The 25,643-nt window shown below is 50.6% G+C and overlaps 1 protein-coding gene across 1 annotated transcript in view; it reads left to right on the top strand.

The window, feature by feature from the left end:
- XPO6 (exportin 6) overlaps positions 1–25,643 on the top strand; it is a 61,055-nt gene extending 35,412 nt beyond the window's left edge. The window contains exons 8-24 of the mRNA XM_082490833.1: positions 2,954–3,080; positions 3,871–3,980; positions 6,308–6,416; positions 7,226–7,318; positions 9,514–9,583; positions 11,332–11,491; positions 12,182–12,274; positions 13,756–13,900; positions 15,046–15,192; positions 15,970–16,159; positions 17,347–17,502; positions 18,905–19,019; positions 19,928–20,099; positions 20,540–20,701; positions 22,388–22,486; positions 23,490–23,720; positions 24,857–25,643. Coding sequence (XP_082346959.1) covers positions 2,954–3,080; positions 3,871–3,980; positions 6,308–6,416; positions 7,226–7,318; positions 9,514–9,583; positions 11,332–11,491; positions 12,182–12,274; positions 13,756–13,900; positions 15,046–15,192; positions 15,970–16,159; positions 17,347–17,502; positions 18,905–19,019; positions 19,928–20,099; positions 20,540–20,701; positions 22,388–22,486; positions 23,490–23,720; positions 24,857–24,958 — 2,281 coding nt within the window. The 3' untranslated portion in view covers positions 24,959–25,643. The remainder of the gene's footprint in view (positions 1–2,953; positions 3,081–3,870; positions 3,981–6,307; positions 6,417–7,225; positions 7,319–9,513; positions 9,584–11,331; positions 11,492–12,181; positions 12,275–13,755; positions 13,901–15,045; positions 15,193–15,969; positions 16,160–17,346; positions 17,503–18,904; positions 19,020–19,927; positions 20,100–20,539; positions 20,702–22,387; positions 22,487–23,489; positions 23,721–24,856) is intronic.

Here is a 25,643-nt window from a genome sequence, read left to right as displayed (position 1 = left end):
GTAGTTCCCTCCTCTCCATTGAGAAGTGACGGTTTCTGATTGCTTTTATTTTTACCTTTTTTTTGGGTGTGTTTTGGTTTTGTTTTGTTTTGGTTTTTTTTTTTAATTCTTTTTCTTTTTAAACAACAAGAGACAGCTTGGGGAACGCCGTTCGCAGCGGCTGCGCCGCAGAGGCTGTCTGGCGCGCTTGGCTGCCGGCAGCGGGGAAGCGGCGGCACCTCGGGAGGCTGCGTTTTTGTCTTTTTCCCCCGAAAATTACTACCGGCCTCGTTGCCTAAACCAGCTCGACTCTCTTACATTGGATATTCCGACTCGTAGGAGAGAAAGCGAGACTCGCCTCGCTCTTGGCGTTGAGCGGTCGAACCCGCGCCTTGGCAGGGCGCTGGAAGAGGTGACGAGTTGACGGTGCCGCTCGTGGCGGGACTGCCGCCCTGGGAAGGCGGGCAGACTGGGGCAGACTGGTGCCAAGGGTGGCAAACTGGTTGCAACTCTGCGAATGCGCTCCGTATCTCGCTGCGGATACTCGATGATGGGAACAGATTTTTTTGGTGCTGCTGTATAAAATATTTCCATTCTCAGATGCAGCAGCAAAGCTTTTGAGCTTTTTGGTGTTTTGTTTTTTTTTTTCTTTTTTTTTTTTTTTTTATATCCACTTGGGAGGAAAAAAAATAGATTCAGGAAAAAAACTGTGGGTCTGTCTGTAGAGGTGATTTGCACGTTTCGTGTGTAAAATTGGCTTTTTCCCATGTTTTTAGCTACAGGCGTAACTTTGGGGTAGGAAATCTAGATTAATCGTGACTTAACAGCGAATTGTACTGGCTCGTTTTTTGACTAACTCGCTCTGCCTTCCGTATCGCTCGCTTCCGAGAAACAAGACGTGTTCTTGGACGGTAGAAATCTGCCACCTCGGCGTACGAGATACGCGGGCAGAGAGCCGCGGGTTACGCTCTGGGTTTCAGAAAAGCTCTCCTGGAAGCCCACAATCCCTTTTTCAACTTTTTTTTTTTCTTTTTTTTTTTTTTTTTCTTTTTTTTTTTTAACGGAGAACACCAGCCAGCAGCCTTCACTGGCTGCGGAAGTTCTGTCGCTGTGTTGGCCTTCGCAGAGGTGGTATCACCGCCTCTGATGGGATCGCCATATCCTTACGTGCCGCTCCTTAGACGCGTTACCCACAGAGATTGTCGCGTCTGTAATTGGGAGACCCCTCTTCATTCACTGCTCGGGTCTGAAATAGGGATGTAACTGAGGTGTTCCGGTGACTGGAAAAATCTAGCTGGCTTCGGGAGGAGCGGAGCTTTCTCTGAGCTGATTGTTCCCTCCGTGGAAAAGGACACGAGGATTTTCCTTTGGTCGCTTAAGGGCGTAGCTATGCTTTTACGTCCGAAAGTGAAGAACTCATCGCATAAAACCATCGTCCTGGCTAGGACTAACAAAATCCTAAACGAAATTGGCGGTGAAGCGACTGCCTTCAGTCGGTTGCCATCTTCAGAACCTGCTTGCCCCGGGGGGGTCTGTCCTTTCCCTTCCTCTCCTGGCGCCGCTTATTTTTGTTCCGTTACAAAATCAGCGTGGGTTTGAGTGGTTGGTACCGCCAAACTAGTCCAGTTTAAGTAAGCTTAAACGGTCTTTTGCTTTATTTGTGTTTGGTTTTAACTTGGAAGATCCCAAAAGGTGGGAAATGGCTAATAAGGACGCGAGCAACGGCACAGCGGTGGCAGAAGGGGCTTTGGGGCTTGGCGGAGGGAGGCGCCGAGTAAGAATTTCACAGGTCTCGGATCGCAGCCTCTTTAGAAAATAAAAATGAAAAAAATCGAGGGCGGTGTTTGGGTGCAGACTCTTTATTTTTTTGCAAGCTTTACTTTGGAAGTGTTCGGGCGGTGAGCCGATGGCGTTTAGTTATGTCTTGTCAAGCCGGCAGCGCCAAATAAAAAGGGGATGTAATCTTTTGTTGCATATTCAAAGTATTGCCTGGCTTTTGTAGGCGTGTAACGACCACCAGCGGCGGTGCTTCTGGTCTTGAGTGAGTTTTCACCCAAAAGAGTGGGGGTTTCAACACCCACCCTCCCCCCCCCTCCCAAAAAACAAATCCAGACTTCGCAGAGCGTGGTAAAACCAACCTGTTCAAGCGCGTCTGAAACTTCGCGAAGATAGATATGAAGATGATTTCTAACCACCTTGCGCGGGCGCTGTGATCTCATTCCACAATAAAAGCTTACTCCGCTGCCGTCTCCGTCATTTTCCCCCGGTGGCGGACCCAGGAACCCAGCGGCGCTTGCACCTTGTTGGAAATTTTGTTGGGAAAGTTTTGCTGGCGGGTTCCTCTTTGCATCTTCACTTTGCATTGAGGGGTCCCACGCTTTTGGAGGACGATTTGTCTTTATGGCCTTGATTCGGTCGCTAGAAGCCGGCGCTCAGTTCAGAAACTTTTAGATGGTTGATCTGCGCTGCAGAAGAAGGTGCCCTCTCCTTTCCAGCTCTCGGCCCCGCCGCCCTCCCGCTACCTCCTGTAAACTTTTAACCCGTGTATCGCTAACTCCCGCGCTAACGTCTTGCTTCCAGCTGAGTTTCCCCAGCGGTACAGTTTTATTTCACTAATCCTGTCTACATAAGGAAGGTGACCCTCGCTATTAAATACTTATTTCTCCGGAGGGGGGTGGGATTGTGCTTATTGGCAGGCCTGATTGAACTCAGCTTTATTTTTTCTGAATATTAAAGTTGCTTTTGACTAGACTGTCTTTTCTGCTGTTGCAGGTGTTAATGGAATGAAGGGTTGCCCGTCCTGTAGGTAATTGTTGCAGGGCTTCATATTTTAATTGTTCTACTGGCTGTTAATTCTAATTTTCTTTTTAATGAAAGGCTTTTGAGTGAATTTTATGACTGTTTCGAGGAAGTCGCTTTCCCTGGCGGCATCCTTCACGTTTATCTCAGTTGTGTTTTCTCCTTTCCCTTGTAGCTACATTGAGAAGTTTACGGATTTTCTCCGTCTCTTTGTGAGCGTCCACCTACGAAGAATTGAGTCCTACTCCCAGTTCCCCGTGGTCGAATTTCTGGCGCTGTTGTTCAAATACACTTTTCACCAGGTACAGCCCTGCGACGCGGCTTTCCCTCCGGCTGTTCTCTCCTCCGTTGCCGTGTGCAGCAGGGCGAGCTGCTTCTCCCCGCTCAAGCTGATTGATAACTGACGTTAGCTCAGACAAAAAAGCAATTAACTCGTCCTACCGGCGCTTCCCCAGTGGTGCTGGGGACTTGGAAAGGGCTTAATGCCCTCTTGGATTTAGTTGGGAGACAGCAGACACGCATAGTTACTTCGCAAGAACAACTTGTCTGGCGTTTAACTTGGCTTCTGCTTTTGTTTATTTATTATTTTCTTTTTTGCTCGTGCTGGGAATGGACGATAGTGCCTGGAAAAATGTCTCTAGTTCGCTCGTTTTGCGTTTGGGGATGCTTTTCTTTCACCTAAACCTGCTGCTTTTACTGCATGTGCGGCTCTCCTTGTAACTCTTAGCGTTAAAACCCAACCCTGTGGCTTTCGGGGCGCGTTACCTTGCTGTAGAAGCTGTCAAAATGCAACTCGGCCCTATTTACCCCAGCACGTAAATAACGATTTATAAAATGCTAGAAGCTGATGCAGCCAGCGAGAGGGGTCAGTGCTGAGACCAAGCCTTGTGATTCCCGGTTTCCCACCCTTGTGCTAAAGCTCTGGTTCATCTTTTAGCAGCTCTAAATCTCTCCAGTGACCTCCTAGAAATTTTTCACTAAAGCCAGAAGTTCTTCTCGTGCGTCGAAGCGCGCGCTAACTCGTATTTTCATTGTGCGAAAACAATCTTGCCGCCGCTGGCGATACTCATTGCGAATTTGGGTGTTTTTCAGCCTACCCACGAAGGTTACTTTTCTTGCTTAGACATCTGGACGCTCTTCTTGGACTATCTGACCAGCAAAATTAAAAGTCGCCTGGCAGACAAAGAAGCAGTGCTCAACAGGTAAGCCGTCGGGACTTCACGTGCCGTTGAGTCCTTTCTTTTTTCTAAAATTGTAAAGTGTAGCAAGAAGAGTGTTTCGCGCTCATTCGAAAGGATTCAAACTGGGCGAGCGAGGGCAGAAAAACTGTCGCCTACATGTGTTGTGTGCGAACCTAGCAGGCAGGGGAAGAGAGCTTTGCAGTCTAAAATAGGACCGGAACACACTTTAGCAAATTTTAGAGCACGTCTCAGCACACGTTAGGGGAGGAGACCGCGGAGTAAGTTGCCTAGTAACTATTCGTGCAGCTCATACAACTAATTAGTGAATTAGGAGATTTTTATTTTTTTTTTTTTCGTTTAGGATTTTAAAATTCCTGTTTAAATGGAGGATGCGTTTCTGAGAAATATCGATGAGACTGTGTTTGGGAGTTAAAAGTTCCACGTGCTTACCTCTGATGCTAGGCACGTAGCAGTTGTGACAGCGGTTGCCGCTCTTCCTTTGGAGATGTTGCGTCCTGAAACGGGCGGCTCTCTTTTGATTTGAAAAGTATTTTTGCCATTTTAAAAAAAAAAAAAAAAAAAAAATCTGGTGGACACACTGATATCCCGTTGAAGTTTTGGAGGCTTAAAAGTGGCTTGTGCCGTACGACGTTCTGCTAAGGGCAGAAGGAAGCCGCTTTCCCTTGAGCACGATAAATATACATGGTTGGGTTTGTTTTGGGGTTGGTTTTGGTTTTTTTTTGTTTTTTTGAAAGACAACCTGGTATCGTAACCACAAAGAAGAGATGCGGAACTGGCTTACACCGGGCAGCTCTCTTCCTTTCAGCATGGGAACCGTGGGTTTTTTCATTTCTCAAGGAGCTGCAGGCATTTGCATTTAAGCTTGGTTATAATTTTGCTGCTCTCTGCCTAACGCTGTTGACCTCTGCCTTGGCGTTCCGCTCCTCTTCTCCGCCTGGCCGACGCGTGTGGCACGCGCGTTATCTTCCTGTCCAATAGTTTGTTATCGGGGAAAACTGAAACGAACAACAGCCGTCTCTCCGGGAGCTACGTCAGACCGTAAACAACCAAAAAAAAAAAAAAAAAATCGTGTAAGTGGTTGAAACTTGTACTGTTTTGGCAGAACTGCTTGTCCCCGGTGACAACTTCTGCAGCTACGACTTCCTGCGCGCTGCAGTTTGGCAGCCTGGGAGTGGTTACACCGCAGGAGCGCAGATGAAGTTTCCTCTTCCGTGGTTTAGAACCTTGGCGTTTTGTACACGTTACAGCTTTTTACTGCTGGATAAATTGCCAAACCCAGAGTTGCGGCGTCTGGTGATGGAAAAGACGGTGATTCGGCCGCCTTGCGCGGGCAGCTCTCAGCTGCGTAGCTGGTGACAACAGCTGGCGAGCGTGACGCTTGGATTGCATCATGCTCTGAAGCTCTGTTAGTATATGCCAATGCCTAATTTTCCAACCTGCTCTCACCTAGAAAAGAGCGTGAGGTGGTTTTTTTGGGGTTGGTTTTTTTGGTTTTTTTTTTTTTGCGTCCGACCCCAGCTGTTTTTTGAGAAAGGTTTTTAAAACAAAACTTCGGCGCTGTGTCACCGGGAATGATCGCGTGCTCCGGTGCCGCTTGTGCCGATTTTGCAACGTGGCGTTATTCTTAGGTGATGAATGAGGAGGAGGATCTCCCGCGCTCTGTAGCGGCCGCGTAGCTCCCGAGAGGTGAAGAGTGGTCTTCCAGCGACGTGCCGTTAGTGTTACGGTGCAAGCGGAGCAAAGCGCTGCCTTTCTTTCGGAGGACGAGGGCCTGAATTCGTTTACCGACAGCGTAGGGAAAGAGGATAGCAGAGCGAACAGCTTCAGGGCAGGTCCCCCCTTTCGAGGTAGGCGGCAAGAATTCTGCCCTCTGTCGCCCGGTCCTCATTCGCTGCCCAAAAAGCAGAGCACCGGACAGGCTGCGAGGAGCAGTTTTAGCGACCAGAGGCTGTCGGCGCCTCCTGTGCGTGTACATCTGCTGTTATTCCCGGCAAGCCGCTCCTGCCTTTCCTGTTTTGAACTCTCGGGCTGCTTCTCTTGAATAACAGTTCTCCCTTTTCTTCCTTTCGGAGGTAGAGGGATAATCAGCTGTTACCGAGGCTCTTTCCTCACAGGTGCCTTGCGACCTGAAACGACGTGACGCTCTCAATCCCGGGATCTGCCTGGGGTTTCCCCGGCAAAGCTGCGCCGCAGGCTCTTTGCAGCGGCTGGCTTCAAACCGGCGGCCGGTTTGCTTATCTTCTTCGCCGCAAGGGCTGCGGGCGCAGCAATCCCTGGGGAACCGTCGTATCAAACCCTCGCTCTCTTTTTTTCGCCACGGTTCGTAGGTACGAAGACGCTTTGGTTCTGTTGCTGACGGAGGTGTTGAATCGGATCCAGTTCAGGTATAACCAGGCACAGCTGGAGGAGCTGGATGACGAGACGCTGGATGATGATGTAAGGAGCAGAGTTGAACAAGGACAGCTGCGGGTCCAGATGTTAACACTCGCACTGGTAACACCTAGAACGTCTTTCCCGGAGCTCGTACTTTGGCGTACGAGGTAGACAGCTGCTCCTTCGCTCCCTTCTGCGTGGGGTTGGAGGTTCAAAGCAGCGCGAGAGGCTTTTAACAAGAACTTACTTAGTCACACTGAAAGGACGTGACCTTTGTTTTTTAACTTGGTTCTTCTGGGGAAAAACGTTCTAATTATCAGAGGCATTAAGTGCCCGTGTCTAGGTGCTTTGGAATTTGGATGCTGAAATATCTCTGAGACAAAAGCTTGAAGCTGTATGTATTGGCGGTGCTTTCATTTAAGCTTATTGCTCCTGAATCGGTACCGGTAAACGTCATCTCGATACTGATAAACGTAAAAGCGGCCAAAACGGATGCGGTCAGAGCACGGGGAGGGCAGGTTGTTCCACATAACGCATCCTTGTCGCCTGAGCGGTAACTGCGCTTTAGGAGTTGAACGTTTGTGCCGTATCGCTCCGGGGACGCACGCTTGCGCGCCCAAAGCGTGGGTTGGCAAAATTATTCTCCGTCAGGTGCCTGGCAGCGTATGAGAATCATTAAGAGCAGTATCTCTTTGCTATCCGTGTGTATGCAAAAGCCAAACTCCGGGAAGGAGCTAGCTAATCCCAAACATCAGTTAAGACCTACTGGTCTACAAAAAAAAAAAAAAAAAAAAAAAAAAACCCAAAAAAAAGCCATCCATCTGTTTCCCCCTCTGGAAGTGCTGTGCTTACCTTGGTGTTTCTTCCCGTAGCAGCAGACCGAGTGGCAGCGGTACTTGCGCCAGAGCTTGGAAGTGGTTGCAAAAGTCATGGAGCTCTTGCCAACTCATGCCTTCTCCACGCTGGTAAGTAGTTTGGCCAAACGGAAAGTCCGACGTGTGAAACGAAGCACCGACTGCTGGAGTTTGTTACAAGCTGGTGGGTCGAGGCCACGGCGCCAAGCAAGTGGGGAGATTTGTTTTTGGGCTGCGAAAACTTGGCAAGCGGGAGGCCAGAAATCGAAGGAGAAAGCTTGGGGTTTTATTTGGGCTTTGTCGGATTTCTCGGTGCGTTTTAAAGAGGGTATTTCGGTGAGCATCTGAGTCCTACTTGCTGGACACTAAGCTCTTTAGAAATCCCCATCTTTCCAAGTGTAAATATTTGGCAGCAATCCGTCGCTGCTGTTTCTCTTGGTCTTCCCGTTAGGAGGCAGCGCCGCGAATTGGGCAGAGGAGAGCGTCGTTGTTGGGGTTTTAAGGAGAGCGGAATCTTTGTTGAAACGAAAGGCTAGAGACAGATGCTGGGAAGAGCGCCTCCGACATCCGGCGATTATATCTGATAAACACAGATAAGCGCTTCTCTCCAGCGAGTGCCACCGCTGTTGCTGGAATCGACGTTGCCTGGGTTTGTGGCGCTGTAATGGTTTTTGAGGAGGAGATCGTGAGGCTGTAAGCCAGTGGGGCCCAAAATTCAGGGTAGTTGGTGCCTTTTCTCTGGGTGAGAAGAGAGGCGAGTATAGCAATGGGATCTCAGAGCCAGTCTGTATTTAATTCTGCGGGAGGTACTGCCTACCTAAACCTTGGAACCGGATTCCCAGGAAGCGGAGAGAAAACTGAGCTGCTGCAGAGGCAGAAGATGCCTGACCTGAACTGCTATTTTTTTTTTTTTTTTTTTTAAATTAATACTTTTATTTAAGAAACGTTATGCCTGAGCTAAGCACTAGAAGCGTGTTAGTGGAAACTCTGGAGTAGCCATCAAAAGAGCCCTCGTAGGGAAGCGGACGTTCCTCTGCGGCGCGGTGGCACGGCAGGAATCGGCAAGAGGCCAACAAACGGAGCGGCTCTTGCAGTGGGCGAATGGGGCGTATGGTGAAGAGCACGTGGCTTCCTCAAAGGAACGCGTTAACATGAGGAAGGCTCTGTTGTTTTTTGGTTGGTGGTTGGTTGGGTTTTTTTTAATTAATTCTCTTCCTGCAGTTATACGAAGGTGCTCAGCTGTTAATTAGGCACGGCCTGTGAGGAACTCGACAGTGAGTGCTTTCCTCGAGCCCCGTGTTAGTTCTTTTCTTGTAATCTGGGAGATGTTCAAGCAGTTTCCCGTGCTTTTCCCAGCAGCCTGCGGCGCCGTTGAATGCAGCGGTAAATCTGTCAGTGGCAAATAACGAAAATTCTATGCCCTTACTCTGTCCCACGCTGGACAAAGAAAGGCCGCGGTTGCCTGTGCCGATGGATGAGCGAACTTCCGTAAAACCAACCACTTCAAATGTGGTGACTTTGCCCATAGAAATTAAGTAGGACTGAAAGGGTTGGAAAAATAATCTTTCAGGTGAGGTATCTGCCGTTTCGGCCTGTACGTATACGAAAGCCTTCAGGCGCGAGGCCAATAACCCCCTAAACGACAGCACTGAAGTACCTCGGGTGGCCGCCTGCTGCTTAGAGGGATTTCTGGCCTCGGTTTGTAACGCGCTCCCCCGCGGTCGTGTAACCCGTCGCTCAGCTGAAGTGAACACCGGGATCGGGCACGGAGGCGGCGGAGCGCCGCGGTAATTCCCTTCCGTTCCTCTGGTACAGAGGCACCAAACGCGCGTTCTTTGGGTGAAGAATACTTTGATAGCTGCGTTTGGAGAAGCCGATAGTTACAGGTGAAGGGTGGACGCGGCGCTGCCTTCCTCACTCCAGGCTCTGCCCTTCCTCTGCGCGTTTTGGTCCGGGTTATACATCCACCTGTGTATCCGGACCAGTGGCACGCTGTGACGCCGTCGCTACTTGACAGACCGTTGTCTTGTTAGGCTGATGGCTGGTGTTTGTGGGAGAAGGAGAGCTACCGCGGGGAGGTGCCTTCAGGGTGGTGGTGACGTGTTGTTTTCATGACAGCTCTCAAGACGGGAGAAGCTGTGGCGTGCAGGATCGGGCCCCCGACCCAGCGACTGGCCTTTGCTCCAAATGTCGTTCCGAAGGCGCTAGGGAGAAATACGAAAGCTGTGCTCTGGCGGAGTAATTACTAGTTGGGTGTTGACCGTCTGCCAAGCCCCCAAATCATACTCTTTTCTTGTCTCTTCTAGTTTCCGGTTCTGCAGGATAACTTGGAAGTGTATCTGGGACTCCAGCAGTTTGTGGTCACTTCGGGGACAGGTAATAACCACCCGCGGTCCTCACCTTGTGAAGACCAGGTTGCAAAAACACTCCAGACCTGCTTTGGCGTTGCTTCTTCCGTATTCTGTTGAGGATCTGAACACGGGCGTGATGTCTGATGGCTCAGTAGTCAAACTCCAATAGCAGAGAAAAATCTAATAACGCGGTTTATTTATTTATCGGTCTGGTTCTTCTCTTCTTCTGGTACTTGAAGTGAAGATACCATACGCGTTAAGAACAAGTACGCAGCATCAAATGCTACAGTAACACGGAGGGATAAGGGTTACTTTTTTCCTTCCACTGAAATCTTTTAAAGAAAGGTGGCACTCCTGTTTGCTTTGGGCTCAAATCTGGTGGGAAGTTGTCCGCCGTAAGAGCCTCTTTATTTAGGCTTGAATCGAGACCGTTGCGAGTCAGTGAGAGGATGAAGTGTTTAGGATGCAGTAGTAGTCTCTGAAGACTCACCTACCTGGCATTTTGGGAGCCTTTAAAGTAGTTTACGAGGATACCAGCGCTCTCAAATGAAGAAAAAGCACGAGCGAAGCTTTGTTGCTCCTTCCTGAGGAATACGAAAAGTAGTAGTGGTGAGATCTGTAGAAGAGAAGATTGTGGCTAAGGTTATATTTAAGCTTTCTGGTACGACCCGTAAGGGAATCTGTTACATCTTCACTACCGCTATACATGGCAGAATGGCGATTGTTGTATAGACGGTTCAGGAAAAAATACTGGCAATTTTAGGATGGTTTCAGACCTAGGATAAGCCACGTGTAGGTTTTGAATGCTGTAGCAACAACGTCCGTTAGAAGCTGTCACGGCTGTTTCGCTGCTGGATCAGAAGCAGCAGCCGAGATGCAGCCGGAACCGGGTGCCGATGGTACAGAACGGCAAGCTCGTTGCTGAAAACTTAATCCGAGCTTAAATACGGGCGGGGGGGGGGGGGGGGGAAGTACAACAGAATTTCTTTGAGCTGTGGTGTTGCGGAACGCGTTTGCTTTTTTAGTAAAAGGTCTGGAATGTTTGGAAGCCAGGTACGCCCAACCTGGACGACTGCACAGGTAATAAGATTGGCAAATGTAGTCGTCAGTGTGTTTCTTGTGTCTGAGAAATACGAAAGTAAATCACCGCGCTTCGCATCAAAAGCAAATACGCTCTTGTTCCAAACGCGTTTCTCCCGCTGGAACACTTGGTGCGGCAGAGCCAGCAGAGGGAGTGTGAGTAATGGCCTTCTCCGCAGAGCTGGGATTGCTTTTTGATGTCAACAGATTACAAACAGGAGCCTTTTTGGTTTAGGCATTAGTATCAAATAGAAGAAACCAAACGTGTCAAAAGCTGAAGTGGTTGGTAACATCCGTTTCAGCCTTTAAAGAGGAATTTGAAGTGTGGCAGTCGGAACAGTTGAACTCGTCTTACTCGGTTTGAGTATTTCAGTCACTTGGACGGTTGCTCTGATTTGAACTGTGACCCACTGCCGAGCTAATTTAAGAAGAATGCTTGCAATGTAATTAGAATAAACTTTGCATTTCCTGTAGCTTTGTAATTAGGTTTCCCATCCCAAAGAGCTGTATTCATTACTCGCAAGGTTATGTGTGGTGTTGTGTTTTTTTTTTTTTTTTTTTTTATTTGCACGAGGATTTTGAAGTATGAGTTTTCAGACTGCTCGGCTCTTAATCAGTGGCTATTAACGCCAACGATTATTTACACTTGGGTCTTTTCGGCTTCATTGCTAATGAACCCTCGCGTCATTTCAGGCCACAGGCTGAACATCACCGCGGAGAACGACTGCCGCCGTTTGCACTGCTCCTTGAGGGACCTGAGCTCCTTGCTGCAGGCCGTCGGGCGGTTAGCAGAATACTTCATCGGGGATGTGTTCGCTGCCAGGTTCAACGATGCTCTGACGGTGGTGGAGAGGTAGGTATGGGAGGGGGAGTCGCGGTTGCAGCGAGTGTGAAAACCGAGGTTTCTTTCTGCCTCCCCTTGTTACGATTAAATTGAGAAGGACTCGAAGAAACTCGCTGGCCGGAACCTTCGTTGTTGCATTCATCGGTGCGAAGTTTCCCGGACGGCTTTCTAAATCCTTAACCAAAACGATAGCTAATAAGGGGGGATTAAATAAAATCGGTCCCTGGAAAAAATTGAGGTGCTGCTTTTCCAGCATCTGCGTTTGTGACGCGATGAAATGTGACGTGGAGTCCGATTACTTCGGAGTTGTAGCTCTCAAAGCTGAATCACCAACACCTCTTTTCTTAAACGAAAAGCTCCGTGTAATCCGAAAGACGGATGTCATTTGGTTCGTCGCCTCCTAGAAACTTAATTAACACGTAGTTGCAAATTACAGAATTTCGGGGCTTTACACAGCTGCCTTGGTTATGTTTCTTCATTCCCATGCGGGAACACCATACTCGTTCCATCTTATCACAAACGATGTAATAGGCTCTAAATTCGTTTCAACTAAATGGTCTAAACCTCGTCTACTTATTAGCTAAATATTGCCACGGACTTGCCAAGAGCTGCATTCACATAAGGTGCTTGAGCGCGTTTGTACGTGTGTATATCCATCTTACGGTCCCTTTACACTGCCGTGTATGTGTTCCCTTCCAGGCTGGTAAAAGTCACGCTGTACGGATCCCAAATTAAACTGTACAACATCGAAACTGCGGTACCATCTGTATTGAAACCCGACCTTATCGATGTGTGAGTATGAGAAGATGCGCTTCAAACGATCGTATCCGAATTGGGCACCTACGTGGGGGGGGGGAGGGCGGGGAGGAAGCGTTAGATCTCGGTCCGGTGCTCTAACCGCTCGCTTGGCAAATGGTCCGTAAAGCGCATCTCTCCAGTGGTTGCTGGCGAAACAGGGGGGTGCCGCCTTTTAAGCGGTGAAGGTCAAGGCTGCTGCCGGCGTTTTGGACCACCGTTTCCTCAAATTGATGTACTCGGGGTATTTCAAGAAAAATGTATTTGTGGTGACAGGTAGAAATGCCCCTTATATTAGCTCTGAAAGCGAACGGTTATTCTGCCCTGTACTAACAGCTTAGTTCTCTTGCAGCGTAATTAAATGATGCAATAAGCGTTACGATAGGTCTATTTTAAGAAACGGATCCGCTGTCGGTAGGTAGCTCCGGTTTATGGGGTTGGTTGGTTTTTTTTTTTGCTACCAAAGTCAGATCTATGGCTCAGGTAGAAGGTGTTCTTCCTAGTGCGGGGTTTCGGGTCCTCGGCTTCCAAGACAAACGTGTGCCTTCCAGCCGCGCGCGCCATTTCTGAAACAAACGAATGCCTTCGATCCAGAAGTCGACGTCAGGTGTGAAATCTTGATGCTGCTGGTAATACACCACCACTGCGACGGCCTTTTAGAGACCTCCCACTCCTAAGGCTGTGCAGTACAAACCTGTTTCTTACCAGCTGGTGTTTCGTGAGCAGAATTTAAGGTGGTTCTTTTAAACGCGTCACGTGCTTATTCCAGCCTGCAACTGTGGCAGCTCCTTGAAAAACCCCTGCTAGATTTCATCGTAGAATTCCACGGGTTTCTCCTAATAATCCCAAGTTACTAGCGCTGAGTTTTGTGCAAGTGATGGTTTGTTTTTGTTTTTTTTTTTTTTTTTTAACGGTCTCTTTCCTTTTCTGATTTAAAATAATTTGGGAGGTTTTATCCACGGTCCGTTAGCGAGGGGTTTTCATCCTTTTCTCTCTCCAATGCCCCTGACGAAACCTATGAGCTGTTTTCTGATGCTAACCGAAGGAAGGTGCGCTGTCAGACGTTTGGAGGACACCTGTCTGGTCCCAAAGAAGTGTCCTGACTCAAAAATCTTAATATGGCACTGTGCCAGGAGTATCATTATAAAGTATATAGTCATAGTCAACCTACCGGTTGCTTGTAATTTGACCGTATCGATTTATACCTTTGGCTTAATACTGTCGCTCGGTGGGTGAGTCCAGTTGCCTTTAAATATGCCTTGAACTTACACGGTCTGGGACAAAAAAAAAAAAAAAAGACAATATTAAACAATTTTTTTTTAAAGAAAAAGCTGCCGACTTTGAGAATGCCAACGTTCTTTCCCGGTATGCTGTCACAACTACCCGTCGTGCTCGGGACTTCTGCCCTCCTGCTGCTGTCCTCCTCGTGTACTTTTTATCCCGTGTACGCGCCTTACCCTTGCTCTGCTTCTCCGCAGCCACGCTCAGTCCCTGGCGGCGCTGCAAGCCTACGCGCACTGGCTCGCCCAGTTCTACAGCGAAGTTCACCGGCAGAACCCGGAGCAGTTCGTCTCTCTCGTCTCCACCGCTCTGGAGGCGATCACACCTCTCATCAGCTCTAAGGTACCTCCGTCGGCGCTGGGCTGAGGCTATGCTCCGTCTGGAGCAGGAGACCCTCAGTGCTGTTGCGCGCAGGTGTTTGGCGGTCTGCTCGGGACCGCGCTGGGTGTCCTGCTGTGAATCGGTCTGTGAGAGCTGGCTGTCTCGTTTTGAGGAGCCACAGCAAACGTCTCAAGCGAGGTTAGACCAAGAGCAATTCTGAATAGCGCTGTAGGTCAAGCTAAGAGGAGAGTAAGCAACTCACAGGCGTATAAATTCAGTCTAATGGCTCGAAAGCGGGGAAATTTCTCTTTTCCGCAGTATTAAGGGGACTGACCTATGCTCTGATTGGCACATAAGTGTGCATCAACAAGGGCATGGCCAGCACGGGAGTCCTGGGGGGCAACAGGATGCCCATGAGCCAGCAATGTGCCCCGGTGGCCAAGAAAGCCAATGGCATCTTGGGGTGCATCAAGCAGAGCGTGGCCAGCAGGTGGAGGGAGGTCATCCTCCCCCTCTGCTCTGCCCTGGGGAGGTCACATCTGGAGCGCTGTGTCCAGTTCTGGGCTCCCCGGGTCAAGAAGGACAGGGAACTGCTGGAGAGGGTCCAGCAAAGGGCTACAGAGATGATGAGGGGACTGGAGCATCTCTCTTGTGAGGAAAGGCTGAGGGACGTGGGGCTTTTTAGTCTGGAGAAGAGAAGACTGAGGGGGGATCTTATCCTTCAAGGGAGGGTGCCAGGGGGATGGGAACAGTCTTTTTTCAATGGTGCCCGGTGACAGGACAAGAGGGAACGGGCACAAATGTGACCATAGGAAGTTCCATCTAAACCTGAGGAGGGACTTCTCTCCTGTGTGGGCGGCAGAGGCTGCCCAGAGAAGGGGGGGAGTCTCCCACTGCGGAGCCATTCCAAACCCTCCTGGACGTGTCCTGTGCCACTGCTGTAGGTGCCCCTGCTCTGGCGGGGGGTGGGACTGGGGGAGCTCCAGAGGGCCCTTCCCACCCTGACCAGTCTGGGATGCTGTGAAATAAATACTACAAACCGTCTTGCTTGCGAAAACCTGGTAGTGGCAGCTCGCTGTGCTGCCCGATGTCAGTGTTGCATTGTCTGGTTGTGCGGGGGGGAGGGTGTCAGTGGGCGGCCTGACCGCGTGTCCCCTCTGTTTCAGGTGCAGGAGAAGCTGCTGCTGTCTGCGTGCCACCTGCTAGTCTCTTTAGCCACCACGGTGCGACCGGTGTTCTTGATCGGCATCCCAGCAGTGCAGAAGGTGTTCAACAGGATCACGGACACTTCTGCTCAGCGGCTTCCTGATAAGGTGATTTGTCTCAAACGTGAAGGACGTAGGTTAGGTGTCCTTGGGAAGCTGTGCCTCAGTTCTCACCGTGGCGAGGTATAACCTCAAAACCAAAATATCCTGTGGATATCCAGGATTGGGATAGAGTGAGCGATAGAGTTTGGCAGTAATGATGTATTTCAAGCAACAGCATAAGGAAAAAAAACACAATTGCACCTCTTGGATCTTAACTCCTTTCTCACTCCCTGACAGTCCCTGACCCTGCATCAAAAAAGTACGGACGCTTTGATTCGGACATACGTAAAGTTTTAGGGGAAACTTAACGTTAGCATTCCACGTACCTCGCTCCAACTTGGTATTCGTATTACCGAAGTGCTGAAAAGCCACGGTGGGGGTTGGGATGCGGTTGTATTGGGTGCTGGCACGGAGGCAGAAAGCGCTTTAGGAGCAGAGAAGCTTAGTGGGTAAACCAGCCAAGGAGTAATGAAAGCGGTATCATCTTTGTTTTACGAATACGGAAAACCAGAGACTTACCGTCGCAGGGACGGGCTGGCGGAGCTGGGAACCGGTTCCAGCCCTTAAGTCACGAAGCTTTGCTTCTCTCCTACCTTGCGGAGCTGATGGTTTTCACTTGACCTCACCTTCTGCCGTGGAACTCTTCCCTCAAACGGCGAGCGCTGCTGATGTCTCGGACAGCTGTAAAATGTCGCTTCACCGTAGGGTTGTGCTCGCGCCTGAAGCGAATAACAAACACGGTAAAACTTCATCTTTTTTTGCTTAATATCTCGTCGTTTCTAGGCCCAGGTGTTGGTGTGCAGAGCGCTGTCGAACGTATTGTTGCTGCCCTGGCCAAATCTTCCGGAGAGCGAACAGCAGTGGGCGGTTCGTTCCACCAACCACGCCAGCCTAATCTCTGCCCTCACGAGAGAATACCGCCAATTAAAAGCCAATGCCATCTTGCCACAGAGGAAAGTGCAGCTGGAGGACAGTAAGTACTGCGTTTCTTGGTGTGCGTTGTCTTCTGACACCTGCTGATAGGCATCGTTAAACACTTTTGCCAAGAATTATTTTGGCGGAGAAACTGTATTTAGCATATAGGGAGGGACAGGAAAGGAACGCGTGGTGTTTTCTTTCTTTCTTCTTTTTTTTTTTTTTTTTTCTTCCCTCTTTCTTTTTGAGACGCCCTTCTGTGGGTGCACCAAGGGCAGTCTCGTCCCAGGTTTTCTGTAAACACTTCCATCAAAGTCCCGTTCTTCCTCAGTGGTGCGGGGAAGGTGGGGTCAAGTTTGTGATAAAACTTGGGATCGCAGCGATGGCATTAGGAATATTTACCAGCCTAATGCTGGGGCTGCCACGCTGGAGTATTAGAAACGTCGACTGGAGGCAGCGTTAACGAAGATTATGGTTATGAAACCTTAAGGGGAAAATAAGGATTTCTTACGGACTTAGGAAGTACCGTGGAGGGTGTACATATGTTGGAGGAGAGCCCTGAACTGATGGGGTCCGGGAACCTTTGGAAGTTTCTATGTATGTTTTGGGACTGCTTTTGGGGTTTGTGGGTTTGTTTTTCTTTTTTTCTTTGAGAATCGCTTGAAATATTGTCACAGCGTCTGACAAACCCCGACACGCTGGTCGGCTGCGTGCAGGGCGGGAGGATGGGAGAGGGTGGTTGGCTGCTGGCGAGAAGAACACGAGCCGGCTGCTCGCGTGGGTTGAAGCGAACCGGTTCAGTTCTCCCAGCCTTTGGGTTAGCCTGTGCCGTGATTGCGTCTCACTCCGCTTGTTGCTTTCAGAAATAGAAACCTGCAGTATTTTTTGCTGCCGTAACGCGCCGCTTTTTTTTTGGCTGTCGGGTTTGGTTGTTTTTTTTTTTTTAGCGTTAGCGTAGCGTGAATAATACTGTTTACAGCTCCCCTCAGCTCTGCGCCTGAGCAGCTGTAGGGCAGTAAACCTGTATAGTTTAAGAAAACGACGCAGTGACCTAATTGAACCTGGTTAAAGGTTTAAAACGTGAACACACACTTGGGAACGTTTTTGACTCCAGCCGGGGTTTGGTGTTTATGCCACTTTGTAGGTTCTTTTAGTTACTCGGCGTGTGAACTTGACTTCTCTTAATTTCTTGCCTCTTGAGTAGTTTTGACACGCACAGGAAGTATCACCTCTCTTGTTTTGCAGCCAAAGCGATCATCCATCAGACGCTCAGCGTTTTAGAAGATATTGTAGAAAGTATCTCCGGAGAATCCACCAAGTCTCGGCAGATCTGTTATCAGTCGCTGCAAGAATCCGTGCAGGTCTCACTAGCCCTCTTCCCAGCTTTCATTCATCAGTCAGGTATAACCATAGGACGGGCTTTAATGCTGTGAGTAGTTTTATGACCTACCGATAACACCCAAAGTCCATCAGCGCGGAATCGTGGTGGCGGTCACGTGAAGTGGGGGGGGGGGGACGGACTCGCGGCGCCTAAGCGTAGCGTGAGTCTGTATTTCGGGGCGGGTTGGGCCGAACCAGGAGAGGAAAGGCAGGTCTTCTCTGCCGTCTAGGATACAGGCGCGAAGGTTTGAAGATGGAGATGCTTTGTGTCGTGTTCAGCAGCGAAACAAGAAGGAGCTGATCCTCAGCACGAAAAAAAAAAAAAAAAAAAACCAAACAAAAAAACCCCAAATTTAAAATACCCTGTCTGGCTGTGTTTGCTATTTAAGTTCTTTCCAGAAGCTTGAGGCCAAAGAGGAGTATTTCTCATCAGATTAGGTCAAACGACGCGGGGAGCTTTTTTCCCCCTGGACAGGAAAAGCTCCTGAGATGTAACCAGGACTGTTGCTTGGCAGTCTTGCGGCCGGCGACTTAACAGTTCGTATCGCATCGGGGTAGCTACGAGGGACTACAGCAGCTTCTCTGGTGAAGAGCAAGGCGTTTTGGGAAAACTTGTGGAGCTAGGTGGGATTTTCACAGTGAAGCAGGCACGGAGGAGGCAAAACAAAGTTGAAACGCAGAGAGGATGCGAGAGAGCAAGCTGATGCTGTGACTCCAGTGAACTGTTGTTTTCAGAGCAGGCTGGCGGCCTCGTGCGATTGCTATTTATTGGCGATAAAAGGCTGTATAAAGGAGGAGCTGAGCGGCTTCAGCTTACCCTGGTTATTTAATAAAGTCCTTTAAAAAGGACTGATGAAGAATTAGCTGCGGGTGCTGATCAGCCAACTGCGTAACTGCATAACCACGTGCTGGAGATGGCTTCTCACGTCAGAAGGGTTGTTTTTTTTTTTCAGTTCCTGCCAAAAAAAAAAAAAAAAAAAAAAAAAGAACAAACCAACAAAGAGGAGCTGGATTGTCTCCTAGCCGTCCCAAGCTGCGTAGCTGTTTTGGATTTCCTTGGGTTTCCTGTTAACCCTGTACAAGCAGCGATGGCGATCGGCCCAGACCATCGCCAGAGCTTTCTCCAAGCCCCCAGCTTAGGCACACCGGACTTGCTGATAGCGTCCTATTTGTTCCGAGTTGCTGGGTGCTGGCTGTACTTGTCATCCCTGGTAGTTTTCAGAAATTAATGAACAATCTTTAAAGGGCTTAAGCCCTGCAGTAGTGGCTGTTGGGTTCAGTTTCTAATGGTGACCCTGCTGCTAAATTTCCAAGAGTAATCGGGGTTCCCTGAACGGGAGGAGCAAATCTGACGTAAAAGTCTTGTCGATGCCTTTAAACGTTACCTTAACACGTTCTTTTGGCTTTCCTGTTCTGTTCTTAGATGTGACAGATGAGATGCTGAGCTTCTTCCTCACTCTGTTTCAAGGACTGAGGGTGCAGATGGGAGTGCCTTTCACCGAGCAGATCATACAGACCTTCCTAAACATGTTCACCAGGTATTGTCCCATGTTGGTCGCTTCTTTCTTATCCCTTAGTATCCCCCATTTATCTTAGTAAGCAGCTCACACAACGGGTCCCTGCCCCTAAAGAGTGTGACATTTCCAACCGCTTTGTGTCCAGGCTTTTGTCATGGTCCAGGGCTAAATCTGGGCCGAGAGAGTTGGGGTTGTCCAGCCTGGAGAAGAGAAGGCTCCGGGGAGACCTTATTGTGGCCTTCCAGTCCCCAAAGGGGCTCCAGGAGAGCTGGGGAGGGACTTTTTCTGAGGGCATGGAGTGGTAGGATGAGGGGGAATGGCTTCAAACTGGAAAAAGGGAGATTTAGGTGAGATATGAGGAAGAAATTCTTGACCGTGAGGGTGGTGAGCCCCTGGTGCAGGTTGCCCACAGAAGCTGTGGCTGCCCCATCCCTGGAGGTGCTCAAGGCCAGGATGGACGGGGCTTGGAGCAACCTGGGCTGGTGGGAGGTGTCCCTGCCCAGGGCAGGGGGGTGGGAACTGGTTGATCTTCGGGGTCCCTTCCAACCCAAAGCATTCTATGATTCTGTGATCTAAGGAGCATGCTTCCAGGTCTGAAGTCGCCCAGCCCGTGCACATCGATCACACAGGCCATCGCGCATTTCCAGCTCTCCCACGGGCTTTCTGGAAGTGCGTGATACTGAACTGGACTCTCGCATTGCCTATTACCTCCTACCCAAGATCTGAGGGTGCCCCATCACTCAAGCTTTAGTTGGGGAGGGGGAAGCTATCGATCCTCAGTCAAAACCTAACTCCCTTCTGTGGCTTAACGTACCTGGTCTGTAGTAGTCGGGCGAGTTGAGAGGCACTACCTACTTTCCTTTAAGTTAAATAACCATGCAGATCTCTGGGAAGGTTCCTATGCAATGATTTCGGGTTTTTTATCGCAGAGAGCAGTTGGCGGAGAGCATCCTCCATGAGGGCAGCACTGGCTGTCGGGTGGTGGAGAAGTTTCTGAAAATTCTGCAAGTGGTGGTACAAGAGCCGGGCCAAGTATTCAAGCCTTTTCTCCCCAGCGTCATCTCACTGTGCATGGAGCAGGTCTACCCCATCATTGCGGAGGTAGGACTGTTCTTACGCGAGGTGAAGGAAGGGGGAGAGGGGAAGGGAAGGGAAGGCATGGATGGGAGTGTGGGAGCAATGGAGCTTTTTGCTTTCCAAGAGCCGTAAACGTCAGCCCCTATGCGGGGAAAACTGGGCGAGGAGGCAGTGGGAATTGGAAGTGGTGTGGGTGGAGGATTTTGTCAGGAATTGTCAAGAGAGGCTAAAATAACAGACGGGCTCAAAGCGGGAGGTAGAACTCAAAACTCGGTGATGTGTTCTTAGCACGATCCAAGAGTTGCCGAGTTTGGTGCCTTCCTTAGGAGGAGATGCTTTGATGCTCTGGTACCTGGGCTGGTACCTAGCGCCTGAGAGGGCGCTGCTGGAGTGGGATGCAGGGGACGAGTGGCATTCCAGCACAAGCAGCCTGCTTGGAGTTGTTTGTTTTCCTCTCCTCCTAGCGCTCATCTCCTGATGTGAAAGCGGAGTTGTTCGAGCTGCTTTTCCGGGTCCTCCACCATAATTGGCGGTACTTCTTCAAATCCAGCGTGTTGGCTAGCGTCCAAAGAGGAGCAGCAGAAGAGCAGATGGAGAACGAAGCGCAGTTCAGTGCCATTATGCAGGTAACTCGGCTGCTCCCGCCGTCATCCAGAACCCTTTCTGCAATGGAGCATATGCGCTCCTTGTTGGCGGCGCGTTAAAACGTGTGGCTGGTGAGAATTAGACCGTGTCTTGAGTGAGGTCTTGCCTTGGGCAACTGCTGAAAATCAAAGTGTTTGTAGAGTGGTCTTGCACGGCGCCTCGCTGAGCCGGGCAGCAAGCAGTGAGGAAGGAACGTTAATTCCTTTCCGTGCCTCGTTCTGCATCTGGACCTAAAAATACATCACTGACGCTGACCCGCTTAACTTCTCTTACAAGTCTTGCGGCTGACACCAGGACAAATCTTCAGCGCAGGAAAGTTTTCTTGAGACCAAGATGTCTTGTATGAACTTGTACGGTTTGTACGGGGGGGGGAATCAGCCTCCGAATGTGTTCTCAGCGTAGCTGGCGTGGGGCCCTTGCCCTCCGGCCCCGCTCGGTGTAAACAGAGCGTGTTTGCACCGCTCGCTGCAGCCTCGGGGCAGGGCTTGCTCCTCCGAGGGCAGCGAACGCCGGAGGACAGGACCGTGGGCTCAGACGTCAGGTGGGAGGACTTCTTGCAAAGCTGCCCCATCGTGGAGCGCTTCTCCCTGGGTCCCTCCTGATCGGCGAGTGAAGAGGGAGCTCTTGCACTGATATAAACTGTATTGGTGTTTCTCTCTTGGCCTTTCCTAATCTTGAGATCTTTCGATGTGATTGGGGCCCAAGCTGGTCCCTGTGAAGAGCTGTCTGAGCATCTCTCTCTCCCGTAGCAGCGTAACCCTCAGGGTCTTGGGGTTTCGGTAAAGGTTCTCCATTGCGAGAACAGCCAGTGTTTTGTGTTGAGGATATTATTAGTTTGTGTGCTGGTTTCCGCAGGAGATCCCAGTCCAGACCTGGCTCAGGCTTTAAGGGACTTGGACCTTTTTTTTGATCCGTCTCGCAATAAATGGCTGATACGGGGAAATAAACTCCTCTGTTGGTGATGCCTTGGAGCGGCAACTGGTAAAATTCTGCTGCCTACCTCTGTGCGGAGCTTACCGCTTCTGCCCGCCACATCTGTACGGTGTTTCAGAGGAGCTCAGGGTGTAGAAAGTGCTTTTTTTTTCCCCTGTGAAGTCTGTGTGGGGCTACCAGACTAGTTCAGCGGAGTCTGGCGAATTTTATTGCGAGGCTCTTTCCTGCCTCTTTATCCCCAGGTCGGCCTCCCAGCTCTAACTTCTTTCCGATATACTGCAGTTACGCGTTAAACGCGTCTGCCAGTCACCTCTGTCTCTTGACTTAGTTTGGGAACAAAACCGGTGTTCATGCTCGCTGCGCTGCCTTACGCAGCGTCCTTGAGAAACGGCCAAATCCTTCGGGAGCCAACTGCCTGCCGCCGGAGCTGTGCTCAGCACCCACCTTCCTCTTCGGTGCGGGTTTGGCCCACCCGTTCCCAACGGACCCGGCGCAGCAACTCTTCTGCAGGGATACTGACGGGTTCCCACCAAAGTCCCTTCCTTCCCCTTGGTCTGGCAGCAGCGCGGTTGACTTAAACAACACCTCTCGTATTAATTTGCTGCACTGAAAAGCTGCGGAGGCTTTCGGGGGTTCTTTCTGGTGTCGGGGTGAAAATGATGATGTTCTGCCTTGGCAGGTCTGATATCCGTTGTAATATCGGTCCCCTTCCCTCAATTCTCCTTTGTTCGTAGGCGTTTGGCCAGTCCTTCCTGCAACCTGACATTCACCTCTTCAAGCAGAATCTCTTCTACCTGGAGACGCTGAACACCAAGCAGAAGCTCTACCACAAGGTGGGTCCTGGTTGACCGGCGCGCGCTCTGTGCACGGTAATATGCAGGCGCTCTTCGGAGACTCGTTTTAAAGTGCTCAGAAACTCCAGGTCAGGATTTGGGGGGTGGGGGTGGTTTTGTGGCGCAGCCTTTGGTTGGTTGCTGTGATCCTAACGGGACGCGTTGCTGGTCAGAGTGGCGTTGCCACCTCCCCGATACTGGTGCAGCGGGCACGGGAGGGACCCCAACTCCAGTGAGTCAAAGCAAAGCCGTGATGCGTTCCCTCCTCTGACAACAAAGGATGGCAAAGAACGGGCGCGGTGACGGTGCAATTTGTCTGAGGAAGTAGAAATTGGCATCACCGGTGGGACGGTGGCAGAGTCCCTCCGTCATTCTCGTCTAGGTCAGCCGCGGGGTATCCGTTACTTACAGCCGGTCACTGCCAGGTGCTTGTCCGTCGCTGTCACGTAGGACGCATCCTCCGGACCCTTTAATTTAGACCCGTTAGCTGCTGTCGCCAAGGATTAGAGTTGGAATCCAGGGTCTTACCCTTCTGGTTACCCCGTGAAAGAGCTTCTGTGGTCACAGCTGAGGGACAGCCCCCGTTAACAGCTGCCTGTCGCAGACTTGGAGGTAGCTAGCCAGATTCCCCGGCTTTCGGGAGCGCTGTGCGGGGCTAAAACTGGCCGGAGGTTGAACAGAACTTGATGCTGTTTGCTTAAATGCCGGTGCTTAAAACTTGAGTCAGACTCATGATGTAAGCGCGGCCAAATTAACTTGAAAGCTGATTTTAGCCGTTTGTGATCTTGGCTCGGCTCGGAAAATTCTCACTGTGCTCACGAGAGCTCGCAGACCCCGCTGACAGCTCGGTAAGCGGCCCCGTGCAGCCGGGCTCGCTTGCCCGCTCTGACCTTGAGGAGTTGGGACTTGCGAAGCACCGTTGGGGCTGCCGTGGTGTCTCTTGCGGGGAGGATTGCTGGGGAGGGGGGAAGACGCCTAACCGTGTGCTTCTCTCGCTGTGCAGAAGATCTTCCGGACCACCATGCTGTTCCAGTTTGTGAACGTGCTACTCCAGGTGCTCGTCCACAAGTCGCACGACCTGTTGCAGGAGGAGATCGGCATTGCCACCTACAATATGGCCTCAGTGGACTTTGATGGCTTCTACTCGGCCTTTCTCCCCGAGTTCCTGGCCAGTTGTGATGGTGTGGACTCGAACCAGAAAAACGTGCTGGGAAGGAATTTCAAAATGGACAGGGTAAGAAGGGGAAAATGCTGCGGCGGAGTGCCGGTATTCCCGGGATGCGCCGAGTTTTTCCTCCTAGAACGCGCTGGCAGACAGCCCTGAGCTTCTCGGGGCAGCGTTTTGAGGCAGTTCCCCCTGGTTTTGCAAACCCTTCCCTACTCAGCAACAAGGACTTTTTCACCGTAGGTAACGGAACTGCCGTCTCATCTCTCGGACTGCTGAACTGCTGTGGCGGTTAGGGAATGGCTTCCCCAACGGGGAGCCATTTTTTGGGGGGGGGGGTTGGACTAGATGATCTCCAGAGGTCCCTTCCAACCCTGACCGTTCTGTGTAATACGTTTCCGGGAGGAAGGAAACATACTACGTATGGGGGTGTTCTACTCGATGAAAAGACGTTTTGTGTAATAGTACATATTACATAGAGGTAGACTGACATTTTCTAGAGCGGGACACTCGGATCCTTGCCAAAATCTCGCTCCAGCTGCTGGCCAGATGTTTGAGGGTTACAGCGCAGTCAACAGTGGAGTAGGCGCAATGGCTCACAACTCTTTCAAACTCCTCGTATGAGTGCGGAGCAAACGGGGGGTCCATAACCTCCCTGTGGAACATCACGGCAGTGCAGCGGGTCACAGCTTCCCGTCTGCCGAAGCTTGCTTGTCCATGGAGTGTTTCTTCTCCCGTGGGAGGCGGAGGGGATTTGAAACCAAGGGTGAAGGTAGGAAAGGAGCCTCGGGAGACTCACTGGACTCCAGAAGGCAATGGCCCTGCAGGAAAACTGGCCCTTGTCGTGGGGAACGTGGCAGCCAGGGAGCCTTGGCAGCAACGCCGTGAGCAGTTGCTGCTGCCGATGGCCGTGTCGTGACCGTTCGTGTCGTGTGAATGATGTGAGGTCATCACACCCAGAAGGCGGGAACGGAGCCCGGTTCCCTGCAGTCAGCTCTCCGCCTGGAGCAGCTCTGGGGCGTGTGGGCTGCGGAAACCGGTGCTTCCCGGGCTCAGCCTCTGGAGGAAGGGCTCTCTCCTTCTCGTGTATGAAAACCCACGGCGGGGTTTGGCCCTCTCGGTTCCTTTCCGTTTCTCCGCTGCGTGACGGTGCCTGGAGGGTATTACTCTGTTTGCGGTACAATGTGGTGTTTGCTCTCTTCCAGGATCTGCCATCGTTTACCCAAAATGTGCACAGACTGGTGAATGACCTGCGTTACTACAGACTCTGCAACGACAGTTTGCCCCCCGGAACTGTGAAACTATAGTTACTGCACTGGACTCGCTGTTTTGATCACTGTAGGGAACGGATCCGTGTTTCGTTTTGCCGCCACCTTCTCTCCTCCCTGGTTCCGTCAGTACTGCGGGACGCGGTGTCTTGCACGTGGGCACATCTTCTTGGATTCACGCACCACGCTTCCTCTCTTCTTCTCCCCTCCCCCCTTCCCCCCCTTCTTTTCCCAACCCAAAGGCCCCCAGCCGGAGTCAGCACCGTCTGCAGGATGTGTCTTAACGCCCAACCGTGGGGCATCTCAACTGTACGGAAAGTCCTCTCGCTGGGGTTTTGTTCGACTAACGTAGCACTTTGTTGCGTCCGGAGATTTCTGTGGAGTTGTCTCGAGAGATCATGTACGTATCAGACGTGAGGCAGAAGCGCCAAAGACTACTTCAGACATTCGTACCTTCGTGTCATTCCACCTTCCTGCCCCTGCCCGCCTCTCGGAGGAGGAGACTCGTGATGTTGGGACTGTTTTGGCACTTCTGTCACTCCCTTTGTTTTTAAATTGCCTTGAAAAACCTCCCTGCTGTTTGTGGGGATTAGAGACTTTTGGGGGTTTGGTTGTTTTTGTTTTTGTTTTTTTTTTTTTTTAAACGTTTTTCTCATCATTCCATTGTGATACTAAAACAACATGCTTAATGGAAATAAAGTGCTTACTTTGTTGTTTTAAATAA

Source organism: Vanellus vanellus, assembly GCF_965231255.1.
Source record: "Vanellus vanellus genome assembly, chromosome: 14".
Classification (NCBI taxonomy): Eukaryota; Metazoa; Chordata; class Aves; order Charadriiformes; family Charadriidae; genus Vanellus; species Vanellus vanellus.
The sequence above is the reverse complement of the archived record's forward strand: the minus strand, read 5'-3'. Positions and strand labels throughout refer to the sequence as shown.